This window comes from Myotis yumanensis, unplaced genomic scaffold (assembly GCF_028538775.1).
Source record: "Myotis yumanensis isolate MYYU_CA2020_CCGP unplaced genomic scaffold, mMyoYum1.0.hap1 SCAF_13, whole genome shotgun sequence".
In the NCBI taxonomy this organism is placed as follows: domain Eukaryota; kingdom Metazoa; phylum Chordata; class Mammalia; order Chiroptera; family Vespertilionidae; genus Myotis; species Myotis yumanensis.
Window position 1 is genome coordinate 56,448,269 of NW_027223764.1, and position 22,374 is coordinate 56,470,642.

General features: G+C 51.5%; 1 protein-coding gene across 1 annotated transcript in view; it reads left to right on the forward strand.

Annotated features, from left to right (window-relative positions):
• Positions 1-22,374, forward strand: part of VSTM4 (V-set and transmembrane domain containing 4) — a 100,299-nt gene that overhangs the window by 18,912 nt on the left and 59,013 nt on the right. Inside the window, exons 3-4 of the mRNA XM_070431978.1 lie at positions 13,471-13,536; positions 20,716-20,823. Coding sequence (XP_070288079.1) covers positions 13,471-13,536; positions 20,716-20,823 — 174 coding nt within the window. The remainder of the gene's footprint in view (positions 1-13,470; positions 13,537-20,715; positions 20,824-22,374) is intronic.

The following is a 22,374-nucleotide window of genomic DNA, read 5'->3' on the forward strand; positions in this document are numbered from 1 at the left end:
ATGGCAGGTACATGGACACATGGAGGCGACGATCTGGCCGCTCTGGCTGCTGGGCCCTGATTTCTAAGTCAGGCAGGTGAAGCCAGGGGGTGGGTGAGACCGCCGGTGGGCGGGGGCCAAGGATGGCGTCTTGGGAAATACCAACATTCGGGGCAGCAGGAGGAGCCAGCTTGGCTTGGGCTCGGGAATGGGTTCCTCCAGGCCAGCCTGTTGGCTGTCTAGAGAAGGCCGGTGTCCTCAGTGGAAGAGCAGTGCTGACGGGTGAGGCTGCAGCAGCTCTTCCCAGGATCCGGAGGTCAGTGTGCACGTGGTCCAGAGGAGGTCGGTGTGCGCATGGTACGGAAAGGTGAGTGTGCACACAGTCCAGAGGAGTGAGTGTGCACACAATCAGAGGAGGTCAGTGTGCACGTGGTCTGGAGGAGTGAGTGTGCACGTGGTCTGGGGGAGTAAGTGTGCACGTGGTCTGGAGGACTGAGTGTGCACATGGTCTGGGGGAGTGAGTGTGCACGTGGTCCAGAAGAGTTCAGTGTGCACATTGTCTGGAGGAGTGAGTGTGCACGTGGTCTGGAGGGGTGAGTGTGCACGTGGTCTGGAGGAGTGAGTGTGCAGGTGGTCTGGAGGAGTGAGTGTGCAGGTGGTCTGGAGGAGGTCAGTGTGCACGTGATCTGGAGGACTGAGTGTGCACGTGGTCCAGAAGAGTTCAGTGTGCACATTGTCTGGAGGAGTGAGTGTGCACGTGGTCTGGAGGAGTGAGTGTGCACGTGGTCTGGAGGAGTGCAGTTCTGGGCGGGAAGGAGGCGTACCCACTTCCACGGCAGTTGCCCGGGAGCCCTGTGCCCACTGCTCCAGTGACAACCATTCCGAGGTAACCGCTTGTCGCTCAGTCATCATGAGCAGGTGAGCTGCAGGGGAACCCACCAGCCCCAGGAATGGCGGGAGGTCTGCAGCCGTGCCTGAGGCATAGCAGGGCTAGTGCTGGGGGATAAGGCAGTTGGGGTGGAAATGGAGGGAGGGTGAGCAGACATTTGGGTATTTTCCAATAGGAGACAAAGTTGCTCACAGGACCTGTTCTCAGGGGTGACTTGTTTATTTTGGGGGTGTCCCCTGTTTGGATTGAAGATATAATAGATAGACTAGTGCAGAAATGTCCACGTGTTCTTGGTTCTTGATGGCCTTAAACCAAACGAAGTAGCTACGGGTTTTGCTTTTTCATATAGTACTGGAGGGCCCGATGCATGAAATTCATGCAAGGGCCTTGGCCCCGACCCCAACCCCGGGGGTCCTCTGCCACCTCTGCCGCCTCTGCCGCAGTCCCCACCCACTGCGGCTTTGTCCAGAAGGAAGGACCTTCTGTCTAATTAGCATATTGCGCTTTTATTATTATAGATTTCTGTCCTAGAATCTGCAAGCTTGATACGTCCCCAGAGACTGAGGTGAGCTGTTCTCTTTTGGGTGAATTTCAAGGTCACTTTTCTTTTTTAAATATTTTTTTTTCTGTTTTCTTCTTCTTTTTTTTTATTGACTTTTAGAAAAAGAGGAAGGGAGAGAGAGAGATAGAAACATCGACGAGAAACATTGACTGGCTGCCTTCTGCACACCCTGCACTGGGGATCAAGCCCACAACCTGGGTATGTGCGTGGGTCGATTCTCAACCACTGAACCACACCAGCTGGGCCCAAGGTCACTTTTGAAATGAGGTGAAGATTTGATCTGTAGAGGGCCCAAACCTCTCCAATAAGTGCAAAATAATGTTTCACTAGTGTTGGTAATTTTTTTTGCAATTAATGATACTTTTGGAAGATGTTCGTTGTCCCTGTCGCTGCCAAGGCACGTCTGCCCCTGCATTTGTTCCCCACACTCAGGGTTGGCCGGTCACTGCTGTGCCTCTGTTGTGTGCAGTTAATAGATTAGCTGCCTCTTCCCATCACCCGGACATCAGGGTCCCATTGCCTCCACATGCACTTACCGCCTCTGTCCCTGTCCCCGCAGCCAGGCACTTCTGGTTGTGTGTTGTCTCTGTTCTTCAGTAATCCCTCCATCTCCCTTTCGGCCCCTGCTCCCACACAGTGGGGGCCTCACAGCCTGTATGCCTTCTCCGTCCTGCCTGCTATCCCTGTGATGCCCACATGTGTCCTGCGTGGACACTGATCTGGCCTGGTCCCTCCCAGGACATGCAGGTCCTGTTCTAAGCCAGAGGGCAGCTGGGTGGGGATGGGAGGGAGCCTGAGGGCTCCCGGTGGAGGGCAGGCTCCAGGTGCCACGTGGTCTTTGCCGTCACTGAGGGTTTAGATGGACCAGTTTTAGGCACTGAGCCTGAGGGCTGGCCCGGCCCTCTCACCAGGAAGCACAGCCTCCGGGGTGCACAGGAGTGACCTGGCCATGCTGTTCATTTTTGGCTTCTGCTGTTAGGGCATCAGCAGACGTCATGAAAAAATCACCCTCCGTGGCCCGTCAGCCCAGCCGCCCCCAGACTCAGATGCAGTCGGTGCTGGGAAGTGGAGCCGCTCCCTCTCGGTGACAGAGCTGTGATGGGAGCGATTTGCACAGGCTCACTCCTGCAGTCGAGTCAGCTTCCCATCTAACCCACACAGCACAGTCCAATGAGCCAGACTGTTGTTTGACTTAGGATCATCTAAGTCATCTCTAAATGTGAGGAGTCCACCAAGCAAGTGGAAGTGTGTACCTAGAAGCATCTGGGGGCAAAGATGAAAGAATAACGTAAAGTGAGAGGGGACTTAGTCACTGGATCTCAAAGTGCTACCACCGGGAACCAATGTTTCAAGTTTCAGTGGAAGAAATGAAATAATTCCTTTTTCTCCGGAGATGTGGAAAAGATAATTAGGGATGAGATTAACTAAGCATTGAGTGCTACTTCTTAATTAAACAAGCACACATGATATTTAAAGTGTCAACAGGTCCGGATACTCAAAGGGAACAAATTGACAACTGGAGTGTAATTTAAACACCACTTAAAACAATTCTTCATTGTACCTACACTCATTCCGACAGCCACAGTCTGGGCATTGAAGAGACTGAAAATGCAAACCGAGCAGATGGGTAATCTGCCCGATTGATTTGCACTCTCCCGGGGCCCCAGCCTCATAGTCTAGGGGAGGAGACGTGTGTAGATGTGGGTATAGATCTGATAGACAGAATCGAGGTGGCTAATAAAAAACGAGAGTGCAAGGGGGCCACACACGAAGGTCACTCTGGCGTGGGAGTAAGAGAGAGACAGGAGTATTCCTGGGGAGGGATATGACAGGGCACCTGGGAGGATGTGGGCTTCTGCTGGGGCTTCAGGTGACAGTGAGGGGCCATGCTGTATCAGGAGACCAAATAGCCTGAGCAAAGGTGTGGGCTGGGGAGGAGAGGAGTTTGCAAATGATTTGATGGAGTTGGGTGCATGTTTGTGGTCGGTCTGGGCCAGGGTGGACAGTGATGAAAGGAACGGTTGGCATGTGGGCCTGGCCAGGGAGTTACTCCCGAGACTGTGCTGGGTTCTCCCTGCCTGCATCCTCACGCCGACAGCACACGGAGCGCCACAGTTCCTATGGATAGAAGAATGAATGCGTGAGCTAAACACTTTGGTAAAATGCCGTTTTAATTAATAGCAACAAGGAGTGGGAGGTGATAGCAAGCAAAAATACAGACCGATCCTGGAGTCGTATTTGGAGAGGGCCAGTTACCAAGCCCTAAGTTTCAAAGTTCCTTAACTGCTGTTTGGGGACGCGCGGCCTGTATTCTGTAGCTGATTGCATTTCCAACGGCCTTGTTGCCATGGGAAGTCTGTTAATATGTCTTATGTTTGCTCTTTGGGTTTGTGTTTTAGAATTTGTCTTAGAGTGAATGCAAAAGGAAAGAAGGACTTGAAATAGACAGAGCTCGGGCATTTCCGTTCCTCCTCCGCTGCCCATCAGAGCTGGCCGGCCGTCCTCACTCACAGGCTTTGTTCGAGCCCCAGGAGAGGCGGCCTTTGGCCTGCGTCTCAGAGGCGCGGGAGAGAGCCCAGGAACCAGGCAAATCTCTGTGCCGGATCAGGGTCTGTCTCGGCAGCGGTTGCCTTCCCTGGGAATGTCGTCCCAGCTATACGTGGTGGGGCAGCCACATGCAGTTCTTCCACTGAATAAGGAGGGCCAGGGAACTGAGTATATCAAGTTTTAAAATTTGGAGCAAAGCTTTTTTTTTAAATTTATTTTTATTTTTTTATTGTTTTATTGCTTAAAGTATTACAAAGAGTATTACATATGTCTCCTTTTTTCCCCCGCCCTTGACAATCCCCTGGCCTCCCCTACCCCCCAGTGTCTTATCTCCATTAGTTATGCTTATATGCATGCATACAAGTCCTTCAGTTGATCTCTTACCCCCCTCCCTCCTGCCCCCCAACCCTCCCCGGCCTTCCCGCTGCAGTTTGACAATCTGTGTGAGGCAGCTCTGCCTCTGTATCTATTATTGTTCATAAGTTTATAATGGTCTTTATTATCCATGAATGAGTGAGATCATGTGGTATTTTTCCTTCATTGACTGGCTTATTTCACTTAGCATAATGCTCTCCAGTTCCATCCAAGCTGTTGCAAATGGTAAGAATTCCTTCTCTTTTACAACAGCATAGTATTCCATTGTGTAGATGTACCACAGTTTTCTAATCCATTCATCTACTGATGGGCACTTAGGCTGTTTCCAGATCTTAGCTATGGTGAATTGTGCTGCTATGAACATATAGGGGTGCATATATCCTTTCTGATTGGTGTTTCTGGTTTCTTGGGATATATTCCTAGAAGTGGGATCACGGGGTCAAATGGGAGTTCCATTTTTAGTTTTTTGAGGAAACTCCATACTGTCTTCCATAGTGGCTGCACCAGTCTGCATTCCCACCAGCAGTGCACGAGTGTTCCTTTTTCTCCACATCCTCTCCAGCACTTGTCGTTTGTTGATTTGTTGATGATAGGCAGTCTGACAGGTGTGAGATGGCACCTCATTGTTGTTTTGATTTGCATCTCTTGGATGATTAGTGACTTTGAGCATGTTTTCATATGTCTCTTGGCTTTCTGAATGTTCTCTTTTGAAAGGTGTCTATTTAGATCCTTTGCCCATTTTTTGATTGGATTGTTTATCTTCCTTTTGTTAAGTTGTATGAGTTCCCTATAAATTTTGGAGATTAGGCCCTTATCAGATATGACATTGGCAAATATGTTCTCCCATGTAGTGGGTTTTCTTGTTGTTTTGTTGATGGTTTCTTTTGCTGTGCAGAAGCTTTTTATTTTGATGTAGTCCCATTTGTTCATTTTCTCTTTAGTTTCAAGTGCCCTAGGGGCTGTATCAGTGAAGAGATTGCTTTGGCATATGTCTGAGATTTTGTTGCCTTTGGATTCTTCTAGAATTTTTATGGTTTCCTGTCGTACATTTAAGTCCTTTATCCATTTTGAGTTTATTTTGTGTATGGTGTAAGTTGGTGGTCTAGTTTCATTTTTTTGCATATATCTGTCCAATTTTCACAACACCATTTATTGAAGAGACTATCTTGACTCCATTGTATGTTCTTGCCTCCTTTGTCAAATATTAATTGAGCATATTGGTTCGGGCCGATTTCTGGGCTCTCTGTTCTATTCCATTGATCTATATGTCTGTTCTTGTGCCAGTACCAGGCAGTTTTGAGAACAGTGGCTTTGTAATACAGCTTGATTTCTGGTATTGAGATCCCACCTACTTTGTTCTTTCTCAGGATCGCTGCAGCTATTCGGGGTCTTTTTTTATTCCAGATGATTTTTTGGAGAGTTCGTTCTAGGTCTGTGAAATATGCCGTTGGTATTTTAATGGGAAGTGCATTGAATTTATAGATTGCTTTGGGTAGTATGGACATTTTAATGATGTTGATTCTACCAATCCAAGAACATGGTATGTTCTTCTATCTATTTATGTCTTCTTCTATCTCTTTTTTCAACGTCCTGTAGTTTTCTGAGTAGAGGTTTTTTACCTCTTTAGTTAAGTTTATTCCTAGGTAGCTTAATTTTTTTGGTGCGATGGTAAAGGGGATTGTTTTTTTAGTCTCTCTTTCTGTAAGTTTACTATTGGTGTATAGATACGCCATAGATTTCTTGGCGTTAATTTTGTATCCTGCTACATTGCTGAATTCATTTATTAAGTCTAATAGTTTTTTGATGGAGTCTTTAGGGTTTTTTATGTATAATATCATGTCATCTGCAAATAAGGACAGTTTTACTTCTTCTTTTCCAATTTGGATGCCTTTTATTTCTTCTTCTTGTCTAATTGCAATGGATAATACTTCCAGGACTATGTCAAACAGGAGTGGTGAGAGTGGGCATCCCTGTCTTGTCCCTGTTCTTAGGGGAAATGGTGTTAGTTTTTGTCCATTGAGTATGATGTTGGCTGTGGGTTTGTCATACATGGCTTTTATTATGTTGAGGTATGATCCTTCTATTCCCACCTTGCTGAGATTTTTTATCAAAAATGGGTGTTGAATTTTGTCAAACGCTTTTTCTGCATCAATTGATATGACTATGTGTTTTTTTTTCTTTCAATTTGTTTATGTGATATATCACGTTTATTGATTTGCGGATATTGTACCATCCTTGCATCCCTGGGATAAATCCTACTTGGTCATGGTGTATGATCTTTCTGATGTACTGCTGGATCCGATTTGCTAAGATTTTGTTGAGGATTTTGGCATCTATGTTCATGAGGGATATTGGCCTGTAATTCTCTTTCATTGTGTTGTCTTTACCTGGTTTTGGTATTAGGATGATGCTGGCTTCATAGAATGAGCTTGGAAGTGTTCCTTCCTCTTGAATTTTTTGTAGTAGTCTGAGGAGGATAGGTTTTAGTTCTTCCTTGAATGTTTGGTAAAATTCCCCTGTGAAGCCGTCTAGTTCTGGGCTTTTGTTTGCTGGAAGCTTTTTGATGACTGCTTCAATTTCTTCCATAGTTATTGGCCTGTTGAGATTTTTAGATTCTTCCTGATTGAGTTTTGGAATGTTGTATTTTTCTAGGAATGTGTCCATTTCCTCCAGGTTGTCTAGTTTGTTGGAGTAGAGTTGTCCGTAGTATTGTTTAACAATCATTTGTATTTCTGTGGGGTCTGTTGTTATTTTGCCTCTATCGTTTCTGATTTGGTTTATTTGGGACCTCTCTCTTTGCTTCTTGGTGAGCCTGGCTAGGGGTTTGTCAATCTTGTTTATCCTTTCAAAGAACCAGCTCTTGGTTTCATTGATTTTCTGTATTGTTTTTTTTGGTCTCTATTTCATTGATTTCTGCTCTAATCTTTATTATCTCCTTCCTTCTGCTCACTCTGGGCTTTTCTTGTTGCTCTCTTTCTAATTCTTTGAGATGTAGATTTAGATGATTTACTACCATTTTTTCTTGTTTGTTGAAATAGGCCTGTAGAGCTATAAACTTCCCTCTCAGGACTGCTTTCATTGTGTCTCATAGGTTTTGGATTGTTGTGTTTTCATTGTCATTAGTTTCCAGGATGTTTTTAATTTCTTCTTTGATCTCATTGGTAACCCAATCAATATTTAATAACATGCTATTCAGCTTCCAAGTGTTTGAGTATTTTGAGTTGTTTTTATTGTAGTTTATTTCTAATATTATGCCCTTGTGGTCTGATGAGATGCTTGGTATGCTTTCAATCTTCTTGAATTTGGGGAGACTTTGTTTGTGATCCAATATGTGGTCTATTTTTGAATATGTCCCATGAGCACTTGAGAAGAACATATATTTCATGGCTTTGGGGTGAAATGTTCTGAAGATGTCAATTAGGTCCATCTGATCTAGTGAGTCATTTAGGATTGCTGTTTCTTTTGGAGCAAAGCTTTTGACTCTATTTTATTTAAGGGTCTTTCCTTGTGCATATTTCATACCACCAACCTCTTCCGGTGCCTGCAGATTTTTCTGTCCCATTGATCTGTGGAAAAAGCTGCCTGGGGAAACTGAGGCAGGGTGGTGTCTGCTCTCCAGATTTGCACACCCATGAGTGCAACGTAGCAAGGTCTACCCCTGGGGCCCGGCCTTCCTTTCTCCTTTCAACATGAAGAACTAAGGAAACCTGTGCGTGAGGTTTGAGGGTTCCCACCCCCTCTCTCTCAGGAAACTGAGAACTCCGAGGCCATAAAGTAAGTCACTCCAGACCCAAAGCATCAGGACCAAGGCCAGGCCGTCGTTTGGAGGCAGCCTCGATGGCCTGTGAACAGGGCTGCCAGGAGAGGGGCTGGCGGGGAGGACGGGGCTCCATCTCCCAGAATGTGATGATGTTGTGGCCCAGCACCTCGACCCACAACACGGCACAATGTTCACTCCATTCATTCCTTCTTTTATTTATTTTTTATTTTTTTAAATATACTTTATTGATTTTTTACAGAGAGGAAGGGAGAGGGATAGAGAGTTAGAAACATCGATGAGAGAGAAACATCGACCAGCTGCCTCCTGCACATCCCCTACTGGGGATGTGCCCACAACCAAGGTATATGCCCCTGACCAGAATCGAACCTGGGACCCTTCAGTCCACGGGCCGACGCTCTATCCACCGAGCCAAACTGGTTAGGGCTCATTCCTTCTTTTAAAGAAACTCTGACTTGTTCCGGGCCAGGAAGGAGTCTAGGGAGTGAAGAAAGCACAGCCCCTTCCCTTCAGCTGCGAGGCAGGTAAGGAACAAGAGAACCGGGTCAGCGGGGAGGCGGCAGGCAGTGTCAGAGGCCCTTGGAGGAAGGCCTCTGGACTCAGAGCCTCCGGCCCCAGCTTGAGGCAGCACATGGCAGACACACCATCCTCAGACTCGCTGCAGAGGCGTTGCTGTTTAAGGCCCGTCTGGGGTCCTTTGTAAACACACTTGTGAGATTGGCTTAGTCCTAAGGTTTGTTCTTGGTCTTGTTTTCCTGGATTAAATTGAAGAGGTTGGTTTAGTTTCCAGTCCTGGACCCTGCCCTAGGCCGGAAGGGAGATTGGGACGCAGGCCTGACTCCTCAAGACTTGAATTCCCTCCCCCGCGTCTCTGTGGACTCGGCACCCACTTTCACTAGGAGGGTGCGAGCGGGGCTTCTCCTCGTGGGGCGGCCCCGGATCAGACTTTGGCGAAGGTGTGCCCCTGCCACGTGATGCTGAGGTCTCCCGGATTGAATTTCTCACACCAGAAGCTCAGCGTGACGCCTGGAAATCTCCGTGTTAGAGGAGTCCCAGTGAATCCTCCTACCACTGGATTTTAGGAACGTGAGGCTCTGGGCACTAGGTGAAGGCACGGCCTGTCAGTCAAGGTCTGGGATCTGGGAGCACTTACCACCTGGTGCCGAGGCAGAGCCTCATGGAGGCGCGCCCGCCCCGCTCCAGGGTCTCCCCCTGAGTGTGCCTCTGCCGCTGTGGCCGCATCCTCTGCCTGTGCCAGGGCCCCTGCACACCCTTTCCACTGATGCCTGCATCCTGCGAGGCTTTCTGTGTGGGAAGGTGCCGCTTACTTTGATGTAACCTATAGATGCCATGTGAACGTCTCTAGTGGCAGGATCCTTTATTACAGGAACAGGTGGGAGAGAGCACAGAAGAGGGGCCTCTGAACCTCGTCAGCCATCTGTCCAATGGGAGCTTCAGTCCCTCCCGCAGGTCTGGGAAGGTGTCAGTGTCCTCACGGAGCCAAGCCCAGGAAGGGGCCGGACGAGGGAACTGTCGCCACAGCCTGTGAAAATCCCCCGGGGGAGTCGGCATCCTGTTCCGCTTAGGAGCGAAGGCTCCTGTTGCACAGCGCAGAGCGATGGCTTCCCTCATGGGCCTGCTGCCTCCAGACGCCAGCAGATAGGATCTGTGTGTCTCGGGGCCTCTGCCCTGCATTCTCCCAGGCTGTTTGATCCTGAGCCACTTTTAAGCAGTTCTTTCCAAAAGACCAAGGCCTGGTGTCTGTCACAGCACGTCCTGCCCTCGGGGAGGGCCCGGGACGGCCTGCAGCTCAGTCACCTGGGCCCCCCGCCCCGGAGGGCAGGGTGCTGTGCCCCTGGGTGCCGGGTCTGCGGGGAATGACAGAGCGGTCCGTAGGCCAGTGATGATGAGCTTCAGAGAGCTCTTCACTCCCTCTCCACGCTGAGCCCGTGCACTTCATACATGGGTGTAGGAGTCACACAAAACCAAGTGGCCACTCTGTTCCTGGTAAAGCTGCTTTGAGGAAAGGCTTGATGCTGAGGCCAAACGGCTCCCTGCTGCTCCCCTGACCTGTCGCACTATGTCCTCCCCGCCTTGCCCAGCTGCACCCATCGAGTGAGGTGGGCCACTGCTTGTCCGCTACCAAGCCCTGCTGCCATGTCAGCCTGGCTGGATCCCCCTTCTCCTCCCCTCCGTGTGCCCTCGTGGTGTGTGGACTCAGACAGGTGGTTTGACAATGGACCGAGATTGTTATGCGGAACCTTGGGAAAATCTCGGAGACTCTGCTGAGTTTATGTGAAGATTTTCTTTCTTGGAACAGATAGGACTCCGGCCACGGTGTTGATCAGTTGCTGTGCGAACCCATAAGGCAGCTGCACTGGGGAGGTGCACCCAGAGCCCCCGCTCTGAGTCCCAGCTCGCTGGCCTTTGCAGCCCCTGTCCCCACATGCCAACGAGGGGGACCGGGCCTCCTGTCCCACATAAGGCAAAGGGAATTAAAGTTGGACTAAATGAGGGGTCCATAATTATTGGAAAGAAAAAAAGAAGAAAGATGAATAAGCAAAGATCTGAGAGCACTTGGCTTTGCTGGAATGGTCACAGCCTGTTCGGGCTGCAGACAGTGAGCCACACGACAGGGAGCTCCGTCCATGGCCATTTGAACAGCGGGAGAGTCACACTCCAGGCCGAGGCGGACAGCACGGGGCAGGCAGGCATAGGTGTGGGAATTAAGGGGGATAAACTGAACGTCCCTGCCTTGGAGACCCGGTGTCCTTGTGGACACAGAGGGCTCAGGAGGTCTCAGGCGCTGTTCTGAGCACGTCACATGTACTGATCCCTGTGCTACCCACACTTACCCTGAGGTGGGGGCTCCTGGTCATCCCTGCATAACAAGTGAGGAACTGAGGCACCAGCAGTTAAGTGACTTGCCCAAAGTCACACAACCAGCAAATGGCAACTTAACGTTTCAACCCAGTCTACGTCCGTTCATCATGAACTTTAAATGCATGTGATTCACCAGGGACTCTGGGTTGAAAGCAGGTGCTGTCCAGCAGATCTGGGCTGGCACCCGAGGGGCCCTGCACTCCCAACCAGCCCCATGGCACCCGCTGCTGGTCCTGGAGCCACTTGCAGTGGGGAGGCTCTGGTGTGGTGGGCACACGTGCTGCTGGAAACGTAAGCATACAGTGGTTCTCAACCTTCCTAATGCCGAGACCCTTTAATACAGTTTCTCATGTTGTGGTGACCCCCAACCATAAAATTATTTTCGTTGCCACTTCATAACTGTAATTTTGCTACTGTTATGAATCGTAATGTAAATACCTGATATGCAGGATGTATTTTCAGAGGTCGCGACCCACAGGTTGAGAACCGCTGATAGGAGATGCATCTCATTTCTGTATTGTCTTCATTCAGACTCTTTGTGGTTAGCCTGGCCCTGGTTAATTAGTTGAAGCTGTGAAAACCCATGCACACTAATTCAGGAGGGAGGAGGGGTGATTTAAGAGCACCGAGCTCGAAAGGCAAGGACAGCAAAGACAACACATCAGCCCTCTGGGGATGCAAGGTGCCGTCAAGATCCAGTCTCTCAGCCCCGTAGGCCTCTCACCCGCTTTGTTCCTGTGCAGGGTCTGTCTTCCTTCTGTTCTGCTTGCCCGTTTTCCACACACAGCTGCCTGCCCCAAAGTCCACAATTTCTTCCAGCTTGAGGGTCCACAGCAACCACATGCACGCTTTCTTAGTTTAAATTCTTGAAGGGCGGGATCTGATGGTTTGCTCTCACAGTCAGCAAGTGCAGAAGCTGTGAGTGGAGCAGTGAGGCAAGAAGGATGGTAGACAAATTGTCTGACATGTCTAATACCGTGCAGGACCAAGTACCCACTGAGTCCACGCCTGGGCGCCTCCTTGGTGGGGCCATTAGAAGGAAATAGATCGTTTATTTACTCAGCCTCTGCCAACTGCCGGGCGTGTGCCCAGGGATGGGGATATGCAGGTGGAGATACAGCTCTGGTGTCAGGGAATTCAGGTTCTAATGGGAGAGGAGTTCTTCTCCAGAACAATAGGCTAACTTACAGCAGACCTGGCCCTCCTCTGAGAACAATTAGAAAAGCGGGGAAAAGCTGCATTTTAGCTTTGCTAATTACATATTTATATTCTGTAAATACATTTGTATTACATAATTACACATTATCTCTGTGTACATATATTTCAGCTACCCTAATTGTTCTCTGAAAGACAACATAGATAGATGATAGATAGATGATAGATAGATAGATAGATAGATAGATGATAGGTGATAGCTATATGATAGATAGATGATGCATTCTTTTTATTCAGGTCCTAGATCTCTTCTCCAGAGCTCTTCAGTTTGGTGGCCATGGACCACATATGCTATTTAAAGTTAAGTTAATGGAAATGAAATACAGTCACAAATTCTGCTTCTCTGCCAGGTGGACTGTGTGTGCAGCACAGGGAGACCATGTCCATCACCTTGGAAAATTCTATTGGACAATATTTTAGTTCCCTGGCACCTTGCGTTTTTTGGTCGGGTTAATTTTTAGAATTTTATTTCAGACTAGAGACCCAATGCATGACATTCATGCAACAGTAGGCCTTCCTTCCCCTGGCTGCCTGCACCGGCTTCCCTCTGGCACCCGGGACCCGGACTTCCCTCGCAGCCCCGGCTTCACCTGGTCATCTGGAAGGTCATCCAGAAGGATGTCCAGTCTAAGTAGCATATTACGCTTTTATTATTATAGATGTATTACCCCTGTGCATGGGACTTTCTGTGGTTCAGACTCTTTAATTTAGTGCGATGTTCAGATTTAATAGTGTAACTCAGCTCCATTCCCATGCCTGTCCAGAGCAGGCCCGGCGAAGTCAGTGGCCGAAAGCAAACAGGGTGACTCAATCCAACACCAGATCCTGCCACTCCGTGGGTGTCCTGCATGGAAGACGGGGCTCAGAGTGCGGACCCCAGTCACCACGTGACCTCGGGCTTCTCTATCTTGAGATGCCAAATGGTAAAAGCAATACTGTGTTGGTTCTTGGAATCCCCACTGGGGAATCTATTTTTCGAGAATATGGGCAGTGGGACTTCTACTGAACTGCATCCCAGCTTTGGCGTTTATTGGCTTTTAAACAGACAACATCTCTCAGTGGTTATGCGTGAGTCCTGGCACCTCTCTGTGGCCCGTGCGTCGTGGCCGGTAACTGTGGTTCTGCACAGGCGAAGATGACTGTGTAAAGATCTGGGGTGCCGCCTGGCCTGGTTTTGTCTTCGGGGCGGGCCGGGCCCGTAGCTGCTCTACTCACACTGTGCTGTGTCGTTTTGTCTTGCAGTGATTCCCCTCAAAGCTTCTGAAGACTCATCCTTTGAGAAGACGGGGACGTGGGCATTTTTTGCAGGTAAAGCTTGCGTTCTGTTTTGTTATAAGATCTACCTCATCTAAGGTGAGAGGGAAGGAATAGAACGGGAAGAAAGGACCCTAACTTCTTAGATTTGCCACCATATCACATTGTTTTCTTGCCCTAAACTTACTCAAGAGTAGGACGGGAATTCTGGTGGTGCCCAAGAGTTTAGGAAACGTGGAGGTGGAAGCTCCAGGCTGCGTCCTTTGGGGCTTTGTTTTGCTCCAGAATTCCTACTCTCACATGCTATTAGGGAAGGATCTTCGAGCAAAACAAAAATGGCAAATCCATCCACTGCGACTAGTTCTTTCTCAGGTTCATAGGAGTCTGGGATCTGGAAACAGCTTGAAATCTGAAGCAAGTGCTTTTCGACCCATTTGGAGTCGCAGGGGACATCGGACATCAGAAGCACTGATGCCTGCACCCCATTTGCAGAGGTTCTGACGAGCGGGAAGGGCTTGAGAGCACAGCTGCTTCCCGCACAGCCAGGCCTTCGAGCAGTGGCTCCCGGGCTGGTCTCAGACCCGCAGCACACACCAGCGTCCCCGGGAGCCCTTATGGATGCCCTTTGGCGGGCACTGCCCTCGCTCACAGAACCAGGAACGCGGTGGTTCTGAGGCAGCTCCACCTGGAGCCTTGGGGCAGGACCTCAGCAGGAGGCAGCTGGGCCTCCCCAGGGACATTGGCCAACAGGTGGATATAGTGTTGGTGCCACAACTAGCATTTTGGTGCTACTGGCATCTCTTGGGTAGAGGCCAAGGATGCTGCCAAACAGCCTACAATGCCCACGCCTGCCAAGGCTGAGGAGCCGGGCCTCGAAGGCGGGAAAACCACAGCAATGACCACAGAGCTGAGGACTTTGACCATAAACAGTGAGGGACTGTGCTTGCCAGCTCCCAGGCAGGGCCTCTGGTCAGCACCAAACCGAGTCCTGCTAAGAGCTGATTGGGACATGGTGAGGGATCACTCGGGTGCAGGCAGGCATGGATAGATGGGAGTGACCTTGTCACAAGGATCCCAGGCGAGTGTGCCCTGGGGCCTCACCATCCCCTTCAGGTAGCTCATCAGGTGTGCTGGGAGCAAAGCTTGCCCTGGGGGAAGCAGTGGGAGCTAGATACAAGCAGTGGGTCAGGCCGGGGTTTCTCTCTCTCCCTCTCCCTTTTGGGAAAATGCAACCATAATTATGCACCTTGCTTGCCGACCATAAGGTGTCACTCGGGTAGGCCATCGGGGTCGTTGTTGCCTTTCGAAGTCACAGACACTGTTTCTCAGGTTGCACTTCGCTCCAACAGTGATGCTTTGTTTTCCCCGCTCTGCTTCTGCGTGTCTGTAGCTGCCTTCTTTGTTTGTGACCTCCAGCCAGATAATCTCCCATTTCCTCCCTGAGCCTTTCATTCAGTGAATGTCTGTTCATTAGCAAACGTGAAAGTGACTTGACTCCTCGGAAGATGAGGCAGCAGGAAAAGCGGTCGACTTTCGCCCATGCTTCTGTGGCCAGGACGGTATTGGGGGGGAGGCCTGGGAGGCCCTAAGGCAGGTCGCTGGCCGCGGAGACAGAGGGAGCCCTCTCTACCACCAGGTCACAGTCTCCTGCGGGTCTGTGAGTAGTAACCAGGACTCCATGCCCCCCTGAGAGTCTGATTATATGTCAGGAAGTGATCAAAGAATGTGCAGTGTGTCAGGGCTCCCGCTGTTTCCAGGACGGGGGCGATGTACTTGGAAGGACTGTAGCGTTTAGTCCCCAGCTCCTTGCAGCACGATCAGCATCTCTAAGACTCTCTGAGGGTAATAGCTCTTTGCAGTTCACGTGTGGCTACAGAGTGTCAGGGTTACTCTCGGCTTAGCTCTATGCAGTGCAGGCAGCCCAACAGGCCCTCTCTTCTCGGCACAGAAACAGAGGTCCGCTCGGAAAAGCGGCCTGGGCCTTCCCACCCTGAGGAATGCCGCAGGCAGCTGTTTCCATGGCACCCTTCCCCTGGGATTTCGGCATCCGTTTCTCTGGGCTTTGCTTTTTTAACCCAGGCGCAGCGTTGGCGAGGTCAGGGGTACAGTTGCAATTCCCCGGCGCCTGATCCCAGGCCTTTGCCCCTTTGTTCCTGGATGGGAGAGCTACAGTGGGGCCTGCCGGCGGCCATCCATCCTCCGGGGCTTGGCGGGGCCTGGCTGTGCACCCGCAGCACAAAAAGGCATTGTCAGGCCTCTCACGAGATGCTGCTGCTCAGATTTCACAGGCTGGGCAAACAGTGGCAGAGTGCACAGCTCCCTCCACAGAGCTGCCATCTCCCTGGCCTTGGCGTTGGCTCTGGAAATGGAGAGGACTGGCATCCACTCCCAGATTCAGTGGTTCGGGAGAGTTGGGTTCCTTGCCTGAGCTGAGGGGTGCTGGGCTCACCAGGTTTCAAAGCAGCTCTGCATACCCAGGCAGCCTCGGGTTGCCCAGCAACAGGTGCTGTCTGCCATTCTGGGGGCCACTCTGCAGGCCTGTGTGGCCTGGCTTTCTGGGAGGGCGGGAGCGGGCGTGCAACCCCGTGCACCATTTCAGCCTCCCCATGGGGCGATCATCTCTCCAGCCTGCTGGCCCCACCATCTGCTTCCGGGAGGCCTGGGCCGGGGCCGTGTTCTGCATGGTGGCTTGCAATTGAGCCTAAAAATAGCACTGGTGCCTCTGGAAGTGCAGTGGCAGAAGACAGAAGTGCAGATGAGTCTGGGGAACGAACAGGAGTTTTGGGATGATTTGAGTGTGCAGGTAAATGGGTGCCTTGAAAGCAAATCCCAGATGTAGTGAAGCCACAGGCGTTTTGTTCAGTTTGGAGCTGAGGGCTGGGATTCAGTCTGGACAAGCACTGTTTGGCCTGGGCTGTTCTAAAACCCCTGAGCAGCATCTGTAGCCAGGGAGGTGTTTGCATAAGGGTTGAAGGAGCGGGGCCGGCAGGCCAGCCTGAGCGCGCTGCCTGGGACCGAGCGGCCTGCCTGCCCGGTCACAGCTTTGCCCCAGCTGTCCTGGGACCCGTGGCAGCTGTGGCCCTGACTCACAGGCTCAGGGCTGGGTCCTGGTTCGCATACTCTTGATGCAGCAAGAGGAAAGCTTGGAACAGAGGAAAACATGAGAACTTTGGGGTGATGGCTGCTGCCCAACTTGGGAAAGCTCAGTGTTTTGGCTTCTCTCCTCCTGCGAGGCCACACGTTTTAAGGTGCATACAGCTTCAAGGGCACACTAGCGCACAGGCGGTCACCAGAGCCTGTGGGGCCTCACCGGCTGCTGGTGCCTGCTGGCCGGAGGGCCTGTGTGCTTGTCAGGTAGCGGAGCCTTCCAGACTGGCCTGATGTTTTATGATCTGTATCTGTGGCTGCCTGTGGAGAGCCCCCATTGTGCCATGTTGAGGAAGCTGTGATCTGAAACCCTAACATGGGCCTCTTGGAGCCCCTCCCCACCTGCCAGAGCAGAATGGCCACAGATGTCTACCGTATGCTCTGGGGACACTGTGGTAGTGTCTCACCGTGGCCTTGTCCTTCCGTGGTTTCTGCAGTCCCAGAACCAAGGGCAGAGTTCAGATGCAGAGGTGGGCTGTGCATGGCGGTGCCTGCTCCAGCAGCACACAGTAGGACAGCTTCTCTCCATCCGAGAATGACACTGAGACCACATTTTCCTTGCCTTCTGGTCCAGGGGCCACCTCTCCAGGATCCCTATGAGGCAGATGTGTCCACCTGGCCCACATCTGTCTGCCTGGCACTGTGCCCACACTGTTCCCCATCCCTTCGTCCCAGACTCGGCTCTGCAGCCTGTTCCCAGTGAGTCTGCTCCGTGGTGTAAAATCCAGGACTGTGCCCTGGCCAGTGTGGCTCAGTTGGGCATACTAGAGGCAACCGATCAATGTTTCTCTCTCCCATCAATGTCTTTCTCCCTTCCTCCCTCCCTTGCTCCCTCCCTCCCTCCCTCCCTCCCTTCTTCTCTAAAACCCCGGGTGAGGATGAACAACCAAAAACCAGTCAGGACTGTGACATGACCCCGCACTCTGGCCGGCCGCATCCTGTCCAGCTTCCTGCCCGGGACCTCTGCTCTGTCCCTCGGGGCCTCATTATTTTAAATGGAGGCCACGCCTCCCTCCTCACTGGCCACTCCGGATGCTCCACCATGTTAACCACCGAGCCACCCATCGGAGACACAGGCGTGGCTATGGGAAGCTGCTTTAATTTTGGTCACAGGAGGGAGTTTTTTCTGTTCTGCCTCAAACTCCTCACATACCCCTGAACTCCTGACCCCTGTAACCTGCTCTGTGCCCCCATCCCCCCGCATAGCTTCCCTGGGACCCGGGACCCGGGACTGGACGGCCCCAGTGGCTTCCTGGTGGGGAAGCCAGCGGGCGTTTTCCTGCACCTAGTGCTCTGCAGGAGTCCGGGCCTCTGGATCTCTCACCCAGCCCTCTGCCCTGTGGCTGACTCCCCCCACCCTTCCACGTCCCCCCCCCGCCCCCCCACTCCCTCTGGGAGACGCTGCCTGTGCCTTCTGCCCCTGCTTCCTGAGGTGTCCGCAGTGCTCCCTTCACCTGCCACCTTGGCCTGCTGCGTCTCCATGGTGGTGCCCAGGCTCTAGCTCCCGGGAGCAGGACCCACTCACCCTAGAAAAGCCACTGAGCCTGCTCCTGCGGGCGCCCCTGGCTCCTGGCCGACCGGCACTGGACTTCCCTGGGGCCGGCTGCCAGGGAGAGCCGAGAGGAAGCCGGGAGCCGGAGTCCATCTGGTTCTCCCTCCGTCTGTCGCATTGACCATGAGCCCCACCTGTCCCCCAGGCCGGGTCAGCACGCTTGCCTTTTCCGTGCAGGCCCTGACCTGACTACTTCTCCTGGTCCCAAGGGCTTTCCAAAGGCGGATTTCTGTCGACTAAGCAATTTTTCTTCTAGGAACTTAATCTGAAGAACATAATGTGAGAGAGAGATGTGTTACAATTTAAGCTTATAAATGTCCATCATAGAATTATTTACTTTAATGTACTGTCAGTAACACTTTTAGTAGCCAATAATAAGATTCAATCAAATCATGTATGAGAAGCTTTTATCACATTTTTAAAAGCGGTTCAGAATCATTTTTTTAAAATATGTTTTTTTAAAATATATATATTTTATTGATTTTTTACAGAGAGGAAGGAAGAGGGATAGAGAGTTAGAAACATGGATGAGAAAGAAACATCGATCAGCTGCCTCCTGCACACCTCCTACTGGGGATGTGCCCGCAACCCAGGTACATGCCCTTGACCGGAATCGAACCTGGGACCTGCCGGCTTGCCTTGTCCTGGGCACGCAGTCCTCCTGTTGTGGGTGCCGTGCAGCCTCTCTCGGGAGCGCACTCTGCATGCTCCTTGTTATGCCCCGAGTGCTAGGAGCGTGCTGACCTTGGCCCACGGTGCCTGTCCTGCTGAGAAATTTAAGTCAGCAGAGAAACATTGGTGCTAAGTTTAAACATTTCCCAAGTCCAGCCATCTGCAGCGTTTTGCTGCAAAGAAGATTAAAATAAAGCTTTTGTCTTCCTTTTCCCTTTCTGAGCATTTTATCCGTCAGACTGGTGATAAAGTTGGTTATTGGACTTTAAGAAATGGATGCGTTTTCATGTAGAAATCCCATCCCCTAATGGGATGGTGTTAGGAGGTAGAACCTTGTGGTGATGAGGCCGTGGGGATGGAGTAAGAGGCGGCCCTGAGAGCCTGCTTGCTGCTCGTTCCCCCGTTGAGGACACCAAGAGAGGATGCTTCTAACCAGGAGGAGGGCTCTTCCCAGACCCCAGACCCGCCAGCACCTTGGTCTTCTAGAAATAAATGTTTGTTGTTTTGGCCACCAGCATATTTGTTATAGTAGCCCAAACTGGCTAAGGCATATATGAACATGGTTTAACTATTTCAACTTAACCTTTATTTTTGAGAAAATTGTAGATTAGCCTGTATTTCTAAGAAATAATACAGAGATAGGTGCTTTGTATTGGTTTGTACTCTTTGCCTGATTTCTCCCCATGGCGACATCTTGAAAAACTCGAGAGCAGTATCGCAGCCAAGATGCTGACATGGACGCAGCCCAGATGCGAACATTCCCGTCACTACCAGGGTCCCGTATAGCCAGGCCCATAGTCCTCTGACTCCCTCCGGAGCCTCTGCAACCACTCCTCTGTTCTCTTTCTGTGGTGCTGTCATTGCAGAATGGCAGGCAAAGTACACATTATGCAAAGTAAACTCTCACGGTCCGTAACCTTTTGGGATATTTTCACCCAGCGAGGAGCGCTGGAGGCTCCTCCAGGTTAGCGCGTTCAGTAGTCTGCTCCTCGTGCTGCCAGGCGTGTCCACACCAGGACACTCAGCTGTCCCCTGTGCCCCGTAGGGCGTTTGTGCTGTCCTCAGCTGTGCTGCAGAGCTGCTATGGACAAACGTGCATGTTTCTGGGTGAACTGCGGTCTCCGTTTCTCTGTGACTGCGGGGGGAATGCTGGGCCTTGTAAGAGACTGTGCTGTGCCACTTCCCATTCTCACCCGCTGTGTCTCAGGGCCCGGGCCTCTGTCCTGGCCAGAACTGGTGTTGCCCTCCTTGTATTTCAGCGGTGGTGCTAGGTGTGGTGTGGCTCCTTGTGCTGAACCTGTGCATTTTCCTAATGGCTATGGAAGTTACACATCTTATTTTATTTTTATCTGCTTATTTGCCGCCTGTATATTCTTTTTGGTTAAATGTCTGTACGTTTCTGCCCATTTTTGAATAGGGTTGTTTATGTTTTACTGTTGAATTTTGAGAGTTCTTTATAGTCTAGATACTAGTTAGTCCTTTGCTCAGTTTGTGGTTTGTAAGCAGTTTCTCCCAGTCTGTGGCTCATCTTTTCATCCTATTCATATGGGTGTTTATAGAGCAAAAATGTTAATTTGCTTACATCAACTGTGTTAACTTTTCCTTTTATGGATGGCCCTTTTGGTGTCAAGCCTAAACATTATTTGCTTACTCCTAGACCCCAAAGACTTTTCTCCTGTCTTTTTTCTAAAAGTTTTCTAGCTTCTATTTTACGTTTGGGTTTGTGGTTCATTTGGATTTGATTGGTGTGAAGTGCATGAGGCTTGTTTGTCCGGTGCGTCCCCTCCCTCCCACCCACCTCGTCCCCTCGGTACCCGCCCCCACCCACTGCGTCCCCTGGGTAACATTGTGGCTCCTTGCAGATCTCTACGTGTGCGCCGTGCTCCTGTGCTGCCTGGGCATCCTCAGCGTGCTGCTCTTCACCCTTGCCATCGCCTGGCAGTCTGTGCTCAGCAAGAGGAAACCCAGAGGTAAGAGGGCCGCCATGTCTGGATGGGAGCACATGCAAACCAGATGCCGGGAGGGCCCTGGGCTAGGCACCACCTTGGTTGAAAAAGGTGTCACGAGTCAGAAATTATTTCCCCGTGACTGGAGAGCCGCGTGAGTGCGCTGGGTCCCCCTTGCACTCTGCTAAAACCAGCTGTGACCACTGGTGACAGCCTTTAAGTCCTCCTTTTCCTCACACCCCGTCCATCCTGGTTAAGGCCCTTCCCTCCGTCACTCTCCCCGAGGGGCTGTGCATCCGATGAGCCTGGGTTCGATGCGGGCTCTGCCACTAAGGCCGAGTTTCAGAAACCTTCCTTGTGCATCTAACTTCAGTTTCCTCGTCCTGCATGAGATGGGATCGGCACCACCTTCCTTAGATGGAGTGTTGTAGGTTCATAATTTCAGTTCAGTGCCCGGTGCTGGGCTGGCCAGCGGGGTTAGAAAGACCACCCCCGCCCCCACCCAGCCTGCATGTTCCCTTCCTTGTCGGTGTCCCTGTTCCCTTTCCTGGTCGGGCTGTCCGCAGCCTCCTCCCACGCTGCTGTCTTCCAGTGACTCCCTCTCCCTCTGGGTCTGCCTGCTGCCTGCCTGCAGCCCCCTCCCTGAGCCCGGTGTCCCGTTCCAGCAGCTCCTGTAGTTTCCTCTGAGCTACCCTCCCGAGCCCCTTCAGAATTTCTGAAACAGATGGGGATGCTGAGCTCCAGGGGTGATCCGGGGAAGAGCTGGGCTCCCAATTAGACCGCTAGGTTCAAACGGCGATTCTTCACTTACCAGCTGGTGACTTACCCGCGGTGCCCCACCTTCCCCATCTAAGTAATGGGCAAACAGTAGCATAGCAGTGTCAGGGCTGCTCCGGATTCGGGTAAAAACAAACAGAAGCCCTTAGCACCCCTGGCTCCGTGTAAGTGTCCCGTGTTTGTGATGGCCTAGAGCTGCAGTTACACTTAGTTACTGGTGGTCTAGGTCATGAGGTTGGGAGGTGTTAGATTTGGAGATCACCGCTGAAGGGCGCACTCTAAGAGGGAGGCTAAGCAGCATTTCCCAGGGGGACTCTCCTGAGAGGGGCAAGCAGGGCTGAGGGGACCCGGGGGGAGGCAGGCACCACCAGCGCCTGTGGGAACCCGTTTCCACCCCAGACCTTAGGGGACAAGGGGAGGAGGGGTTCCTGGAACTTGTAGTAACTGCGACTGACTGTGGGAGAAGTGTCATCAGCAGGAGCCTCAGAAGAGGGACTCGGCCACACGGACCAGGAGGCAGCAGGGCGGGCAGGAGCACCCTCCTCCGCCTGCCCTCCCTGTTCGCTCCTGCAGATGCCCTGGCCCCGCCAACCCGAACCTACAGGGCAGGGCCTGGCAGGCGTCCCGGGCTGGGCAGGGTAGAGGAAGGGGACAGGGTCCCCGTCAGGGTGCTGACACTCCCAACACGCAGAGCACTGCAGGGGGAGTGAGGGCTGGACCAGAGCCTCCTCCCGGCCAGAGCCCTTCCGGGGCGCTGTGTGCACGGGCTCCGAGAACCTCCTCGGGGCATCTGCCCAC